General features: G+C 37.8%; 1 protein-coding gene across 1 annotated transcript in view; it reads right to left on the bottom strand.

Moving 5' to 3' along the window:
• Positions 1-8968: 8968 nt before the first annotated feature.
• The window catches only part of LOC140246273 (dystroglycan 1-like), a 51148-nt gene continuing 50686 nt past the window's right edge, over positions 8969-9430 (bottom strand). Inside the window, 3 exon segments of the mRNA XM_072325738.1 lie at positions 8969-9108; positions 9111-9249; positions 9251-9430. Of these exon segments, the coding sequence (XP_072181839.1) occupies positions 8987-9108; positions 9111-9249; positions 9251-9430 (441 nt within the window). The 3' untranslated portion in view covers positions 8969-8986.

Genomic DNA, 9430 nt, shown 5'->3' with positions numbered 1-9430 from the left:
TGATAATAATGTTGCATGAAAATTGACAGAGAGAACAAAAGTTATGAGAATAGATCGTGTTGAGCTGTAATCCTTGACATGATTTCACTTAAGCTACGGTCACAAAGGTTCGTACGAACGATGCTTTCGTACGAATGTCACTGTTCGTACGAATTCTGAAGTTCGTACGGCTACCTTACGAAGAGAGGGTTTCGTACAAAGTTAAAAAAAATATATATCTTGGACAAGACCATCGACCAAGCTACGAACTTATACGAACGGTCTACGAACTTCTACGAACGCTGGTTTCGTAAGGCCTTCTTAAGATCTTACGAAATTGTCTAAAATTTGTTCGTACGGCGTTCGTAGCACTTCTTAATGGTATATGTGACCGAGCCATTACTCGTTGCAGAAATTTGTCATGATAGAAAAGCAAGAATTAGAACGCTTCAATGAAGAGTCCCTGCCTCTCTAATGAATCACAAATGCCAGTAAACAAACAATGCTAAAATGCTCCCTTCGACGATGGTGGCGGGCTGCCGCCGCGTTGACGAAGCACGTCCCTTCCGACTGACAAGCAGCAGGGCAATGAACTTCGGGGAGGGTTTTTTTGAGTTGAGTGACCGATGGAAGGCAGAAACCCAAAGCAGCAGTTGAGTAATACATGAATTAATTATCTTTGGAAGACCGCAAAGAATGTTGGATAAGCAGACTATACAGCAATCTTTTCACTTGTCTCTTCTTCTTTGCATTTGTTTGTTTGTCTTGGAGCAAATTTTTATTTGTTTTGTGTGTATGTTATTTTTCTTCCTTAATATCACTATTATTATTTAGGTTATCATCTCGTCTCGGGTAAAACATGGAGAAAAAAAAGACATAATCTAACTCAGTAGACCTACTAGTAAGAGCAATGTAACAAGCATCAGATATTCCTCATGATCATGCATGTGCATAATGTCGCTATGCAGGAAATGTGCGTATACGAAGTAGAGAAATATACAACTCGCTTTCAAAAAGTGATTTAGAAATTGCGTTGAAATCAGCTGCATGATCGTAATCGTCATTAAACAGATAAAATTCAGGATGATGTTTTCATCCTAAGATTTAACTATTAAGGGACACGATTAATTCTCTTTGTTTTCTTTGACTATACTTCGGACCTTCAGGGGGCATTACATCAAGCGTTTTGACTGAAATTTTAATAACAAATTTGCTATCCGCCAATCAGATAGCAGTTTGTCCAAAAAAAAAAAAAAAAAAAAAAAAGTCTGACGAAACGCTTGATGAAATGGGTTACAGCTCGTTATTCCGAAGGTTCGTTATTCCGAAGGCTCTTTATTCCTAAGATTCGTTATTCCGAAGGTTCATTGTTCCGAATTTCATTTTCGGATTAACCGATCTTCGGAATAACGAACCTTCGGAATAACGCCACAAATTTTCGGATTAACGAACCCCTTTTCATTTTCGGATTAACGAACCTCTAGGTATAGGGAATTTGTGTGTTTCGGATTAACGACCCTTCGGAACAACGAACCTTCGGAATAGCGAACCTTCGGAATAACGAACAGCACCCGATGAAAATGTCCCCCAACATGCCCAAGATCTAGTCTCCGAGACGACTTTCTTGCAGAGTTTCTTGCAGAGTGGACATACAGTAATGGGCCTATAGGCATGAATGGATGTTTTATGAAACAGGTAACCTAAGCCTTCAATCTATGTGTCGACATGCTCGCAATATGGAAGGAAGACTGAGATGATGTTGAGGTTATTTTTTAAACTGTGGAGATATGGAATTACGCTGTCGTTTTATTCAAGAACCAGTGACACAAAGTTACTTGCAAACTCGATAATAGTAACCTTCTCAATATACCTGGATTTGTGTTTTACTTATTTTCTTTATTTTTTCACCGCTTTAAAGTATGTACAGCTGTATTTACATAATATACCAAAGAGGTATCACATGCATATCAAGGTCAAAGGACGCCCATGCACAATTTTTATTAAACGAAAAAAAAAAAAAAATTGCTGATGGACAACTAAATGCCCGATTCTGATAACCCAAAAGGTAAGTTTTATCACTTGTCTTATTTGATTATTTGATTGGTTGATAAAGGGTTGATCTGATGCATGGCGTTGTCATTTGATTGTGGCTTTTTATGTGACAGGACTCGAGCATGTTGCACTTGTACTTGGTGGTTAAAGTTCAATGGACGCGAAGCGCCTTTCAGACGGCAAAGTGAGGCTTGGTCAATTTAGTTGTCTGCCTCCCTCTATTGACACTTGTGCGTCATCCTCACGCTTGGTGCCCACGAAAGTGATGGAGCGCCGCGAAAAGAAAAGAACAAGAAAAAGAAGGATGCGTTTGGCAAAATCAGCTGTTTGTTAAACTACGAGATGGGAGCACCTCCCTGGTAAAACTAGGAAAGTCCATATTTCCAGTCTATTTCATAAAATACAACACCTTTGTTTGTAAGTTACTTTCTTAGCCAATTCAATTTGAACACAGAATTGTGTTCTCCATGTGAATTAACTGATGATTTAGGAAATTAATAGGACGAACACAAATACATTTGTCAGAATAGAGCAAATGCATGCTCCTTAATTATATCCTCAAAGTTGAAGTCGACCATTAATGCCTGGTGTCATCTGTAACAAACTTCTACACCTGTGCATCTCAGTCTTTCTTGTAAGTTGTTCTGTTCCAGATGAAATAACATGTGTGTGTATGCATATGTGGAAACATCAGAGTACCAATTTTGATGAGAAGCTATCATCCCAAAATGATGTCAAAACTAATGACAGTTAATCTTTTACCTACTACTGATTTGTTTGTATCCCCTGGAGAAAATTCAGAAACAATGCTATAAATTGTTCTGATGGGAGTAATAACAGCATTTTGGAGTGTGCCAATGTCTTTTCACTTGATCCTCTGACCTTATGTGTATTGAGAAAGGAATGTCTGTATAATGATTTTACTCATCACCGTCATTGCCATTGTAATTAATCATCCTCCTCAGTTTCAATGGCACTTCTATATCACCTGTCATCCTCCTCCTCCTTATCTTCACCCTTCATCCTTAATTATCCTCCTCATCATCAATTATTACCCATCATCCCCATCATCTTTCTTTCTTTTTTCAGAGTATCATCATCTATCATCATTCATAGCCCATCCTCCACATTGTTATCACCATCATCTTCAGTCATCATTATCATCATACTCACAGTAATCCATCCTTCTTCTCCTTCTCCACATTATCATCATCACTGGCATTTCATCATTATCATCATCATCATCCAACAACAATCATCATCCATCCTCTTCTTCCACATTATCATCACCATCACCTTTCGTCATTACCATCATCCATCGTAATCCATTTTCCTCCTCAGCGTTACCATTGCCATCATCTTCTGTCACTATTATCATCCATCATCGATTATAACCAATTCTCTTTCACATAATCATCCCCATTATTTCCCCATTATATCACCATCCACCTTCAGTCATCACCCAATCCTCCTCCACATTATCATCACCATCACTTTACCATTATCACCAATCATCATATATCTTCCTCCTCATCCTCCTTATCATCACATCATCTTTCATCATTATCATCACCCTTTCTCCTCCTCCATATTTCATCACCATCATTCACAATCATCATCATTCATCATCAATAATCACCCATCCTCCTCCACATTATCATTCACCATCATCTTTAATGATTACATGTATAATCAGCAATCTTCCTCTTCAATATTATCACCATTACTTTACCATCACTACCATCACTATCATCCCTAATCAATAATTCCCCCTTTCTCTTATACATTAACAGTTAATACAATCATCTTTCATTTTCATTATCCACCATCAATTATCATTCACCATCATCCTTCACATTATCATCATCTTTATATTATCACCATCACTCATCCTCCTCCACATTATCATCACTATTATCTTTTATCATTATCATCCATCATCAATTATCACCCATTCTCCTCATTATTATCATCACCATCATTTCCCCATTAATATCATCATCATCATCACCATCAACAACATCATCTCGATCAACCATTGTTTTCTTTCATCATCAAAGCAACATCTCGAAGGCACAACATGCAGAAGTATAATCACAAAACAAGTATACTTTTATTATTTGAAGGAACATTATAAAGAAACAGACTTACATACATACATACATGTACATAAAGGTTGATAAATACTTGGGGGCCGCACAACGTAGATGACCTATGATCGGCAAGTTTGGAGTACAAAAACAATATACACATATCTATAACCACACCTTTTGGCTGAAAAACAAGAGAATAAAAAAGTGTTTAGAGCAGCAGACCTTGTAATAAATGTCAAGGGAAAAAAGGTCAAAGAGAAATAGAGCTATACATATCATCATATGAAATAAAGTCAAGCCTGCCATATCCCAGTTTACACATGATCTACTTGATAAAGGTGGCCACTATTTGAGAATACAACTTTTTGTTTGTATTTCCACTGAATACACGAGATTTCCTCATTTCGACAAACACATGACTTTGTCAGCACACTCAATTCCGTGTACATTTTTGTACATTTTAAGCATAGCTTTGTGCTTATTAATCTCACTCAATAATTGGAAAAGAAAATGTATGATTGCATCAGTGTAAGAATAATCAATGTAGTCACCAACTGCAGTAGAATCCCTCTACCTCTAATTTAACTTTAATGACTGATTTGCTGCATTAAAAGGCATTTCCCGTCAACTTCCTCCAACTTGGGGGGGAAAAAAAAGGAAGAGAAAACCAGCTACATATCTTCACCCTCATTTTCCACTTAATGTTATAAAACTCCCAACGAGGTTCTAATTCAATATGCAAGTGATAACTTCTCACTTCTGAACCTTTTATAAATGAAGAAAAAAATATAAAGAGCAAGAAAAAAAGAAAACAAAACACGGGTACATTTGGTCACTGGGAAGAAAAAAAAACAACCTTCAAATATACAAACTCATCTTGAAAGTCTGAAAACAAATGCGGCTTAAATATATCTACAAGTTGTCATTTGTTCAAGCACCTTTAGTAACTTACACTCTGTACATGCATTTGAACTTACAATTTCATTTCCTGAACACCAACATAATTTCTAAAGTAGCAAACCATGTTAACATATGCAGGGTAGTCATCTACAGATGCATTCTAAATGGACAGCGCGTGGCCTTGCAAACTTGTGAATGTAAAACCGGTGTTAAATCGGTGAAGTTAAGCAAACAAACGTGCACGGTGTGATCTAAACGAGAAATGAAAAATATAGCTCTGTCATGTGAAGGATGATGTGCAAAGGGTGACAGTTGCCACAGCAACAGAGCACAGAAGGTACACGCCCTGCTAATGAATTGATCGAACATGAACAATTACCATCATGAAATAACAATGAGCCTATCACATTATTATTTCAACCTATACTAACTCTCTTCATTGAGGCCTTTTTTTTTTCAGAACAGCCCATGAATGTGAATTGTCAGGTTTCATGCAGAATATCTAAACTCACATAAAAAAAAAAGAGTATCAAAATCGTTTAATTAAATAGTTATGCTCACAAGATTGAAAACAAGTACTATTTACAAGGATTAATTCAGTGTTGGGACTTTTACGCTAGTCAGAGCAGTAACAAGGGAAATGTGACTGCAACACTACATGGACGCGTCAAAATTGAATAGCAATTTCTTCATTCTAGTCCAAGAAGACAACTCATTTCAAGTGAAAGAACACAGAAACTAAAACCTGTTATACTTTCCATATCTATAACAAAAACAGAGGAGAGGATATCAGGGAGAATTACAACAAAACTACAAAGAAGGCTTATAGCTCATAACAGAATAATTTGAATCAGAATCTGATAGAAATAAATGCAGATAAACAGCAGGACAAAAAGAAAGTAAGACAGACAAGCTTGTAGCTTGTCTTTATTTAGAGAATTACTCTTCTCAATTTCAACTTCACTCTCTGCGGAGAACTTCAAGGCATACAATTAGTACTTCTCCACTCCTCAATAAGTAATCTTTTATCGGGGCATGAACGCCCAAAGTACTTATAATGCACATGTTTGTTTGTTTTTTTCATTCACTAAATCAGTCATCTGAAACAACATATTACAAATCCATTCTCTCTTTTTTTGTTATTCTTCCCTTCTTTCAACACCATTTTCTTTTATGCTGTTGCAACAATCACTTTACTGACTAGCAACTGATCTGAACTTTCTAACTTTGTTTCCAAGTAGTGTGGAAAAAATAAATGCAGCATTCTGTCCAAAATCTGTGTTTACTCAATTTTGGTATTACCACTTGTATTATTCTTTCAGAAGTACTGCCACATGAGATGTTTTCCTTTGTGAGGGCAAAGCAGAAAATGTAAGAACACCTTTTATAGGGCATTAGTGGTGCAGCTTGACAAGAATATTCACACAATATAACCGATCTCGTTTGAAAAAATTTAACAATTGCATGTAAACCTGCCATGAGCTTGTGCATGTCACATTTACGACACATCAAATTCACACAAACACAAAGGGACAAGTTGGCAAATACAAATGCGATTGCAAAAAAAAGCCGGAAAATAGAGTATGTGTCCCTTTCTTTAATTAACCGAAAGACAGGAAACTCTTAAGCAAAAACGATTTGCCAAAATGATGTTATTAAAGGCAGTGACATCCCATGTTACCAACAACATACACATCAGTGGAGTTCCCCAGAGGTAAACATCTCAAGACAGGCATTAGCCAACACTTCTGTGCAAAGGTTACCATTCATGATAAAGGTCTGAGATGTGTCATTTAGTGGCAGTTTTGCACCTTGTTTTGTAAAAACAAATAGTAGAGTCATTTCTTCGATTCATTACCTCCCCACCCCCCCCAAAAAAAAAGAAGAAGAAAAAAAAAAAAAAAAACCATCATAATCATAACTGAGTAAAATCAAGTAATCATCACAGGACGAGTAATTACACCTGTAACTTCACTCTTCCAATCCTACAAGTGATTTTTACTCAAAATAAATCAATGCATACTTTCGGCAATGAATATCTCTCTATAATTCACCTGAAAAAGCCAGTTTCCACTGATACCTCACACAAAGAATAAAAGTATACCAGACAGTAACTTTTTCTCTCTCTAAAAAAAAAAAAGACTATCATACGTTTGTCTGGCTTTATCCATCTTACCTACTGGTACATGAAAAAAGAAGCTGGAAGAATGGAAAGTACCAGCCCAGCTCCCCAATCTTCCCAATGGTACCCGAATGTGGTCCCAACCCATCATACTGCCTACATCTGCTCCCATCAAAGGCCAAATCTGACACAAGCCACATGACAGGCTTGGGACCTATACAGATGACAACCCATCCATGACTGTGAATCTATTTTTTGAACTTGTCTGTCTGTCTGCTTGTTAGTTTGTGAAAACGTCACTTTTCAGTCCCATCAAAAGAGACCACGCCATTCATCTCACTGCAGTACTGCTCACAAATGATGCTAGCACAGCCTGGACTTTGGACGGCTATGGCCCTCTGGTCACCCTCACTCCCCTCACTTGCCCTCCTATGGCCAGCATGATGCTGATCAAAATGTAAATAACTCTTTACCAAAATATGACAATGTTACATCAGATAACCACATAATATTCCTAAATCCTTATGCTATATACAATAGTACTTTATTTTTAGTACAGATTGACTATACAAAATGTCTCTTAAAAAAAAAGAAAAGAAGAAAGAGTACTTCAAATTCAACACAACGTCCTCTGACAAAATAGACAGATTTTACAACGCAGCAGTTTAGGATTTAGCACAGAAATTTAAGACAAATGAATGAAGATCCATTCTTTGGGGAAAGAAAAAAATATCACAAAAAATACAATGTGAGAATTCTGAGTTGTGTCTTTTGCATAAGACTAAAACAAAAAATAATTGCGCATAACGTTTGCTTTCTGATCCACATGGTCAGAGTACAAGTGAGAATGAAAGTGTTTGTGGTTGAGAAGATTCTTCATTTCTTATATCACACTTTTTCTCCGTCTTGGATACCAACAATGCCTAATGCATTCAACCCATCACTGTTCATAAATACGTAGTGCATAGCAAATGACACAAACATAATGTAAGAATAAGCACAGAGCTTGACGGCTAACGGGGGAATAGATAATATGAAAGAACTAAAGGTATTAATATGCATAACATGTGCCACGGAAACGGTACGTACAGCAGTGTCTCATACCAATCGTGTGCTACATTGTACAGAGCTATAAATATTGAGCACTGCCAATGCTAATATTGCAAAAGAGCGCCGTGGCTTCGGCAAAAAGCTGTTTGTTCGGCACGTGCTGCTGGCAGGTTTGTGGAGCATTTCACCGCATTGGTACAAGCATTGCATAAAACGAATGAATATTCGGATACTCGTGGCTTCGACTATTGGAAGAATGAGTGAGACTGGAAAACAGGTTTATGCTTGATTATTTCCCCTACCAGAAGCTGCTCTGTATGACAATATCTAATAACTTATAGGACATAAAAAAAAAAAATCTACTATTGAAATGAAGTACATTGAAATCATGATATAGTGTAAGTTGGAAATACCTTGGGTAAAGCACAATATTTGAATATTCCTCTACATAGATGATACAAGACATGAACATTAAATAAATTTGAGTACTTGTGAAAACGGTCAAACTCATTTCCAAGAATGTCTCTTTAACCCATCTCCTCTTTCCCCTCATAACTACAAAGTTTATGAGTCAAAGAAACAAAAATATTTTACTGTCCTGTCTTCATCATGCACATTTGGCTCGTACTCATGAAGCCTCGCTTGTCTATACGATGGCATCGCTGACTGACCAACGCGAACAGACTGTTGTGAGTTGAAATGCGAGTGATGCTCTGAGAGAAAACTTTTTTCAAGGCATTGGTCTGAGAGGGACTAATCGTTTTCTTTCTTAAAAGTCTGCTCAGGGACATCACCAAAATTTGAGGGCGGAAGGGTAAGGGGGGACGTACCAGGGGGTGACTGATACCGCGTCGTGCTCGATGAGTGGGGATTCCTGCTCTCTGCGTGAGGAGGTCAGTGGCGGTGGAGGTCGTAGGGCGGGGATCCCCCTAGATCTACCATGGGCATTCCGGGCTTGTCTGCATCATCAGACGGCTTGTTGTCGTTCAGGAGTGGCTGCCTTGTCCCATCTTCGGCGGAGTACTCAGGCGGCGGCAGTGGGGGCTTTTCCGTTCTTCATGATGAGGGGAGTGGATGATGGTTGCTTGTCGCCCTCATCTAATTCCTCTGCAAATATGATTGGAATGCCCTTGTTGATAAAGGTGTTCTGGTCTTCGTCGGACAGCTTGCCTTTGCGATTCTTTCGGTAGAGGATGAACACGACAATGCCAGCCAGGATGATTATGAAGGCCAC

Source organism: Diadema setosum, chromosome 2 (assembly GCF_964275005.1).
Source record: "Diadema setosum chromosome 2, eeDiaSeto1, whole genome shotgun sequence".
NCBI classification, from domain to species: Eukaryota; Metazoa; Echinodermata; class Echinoidea; order Diadematoida; family Diadematidae; genus Diadema; species Diadema setosum.
Note: the sequence above shows the minus strand (reverse complement) of the source record. Positions and strands in the feature narration are given on the sequence as shown.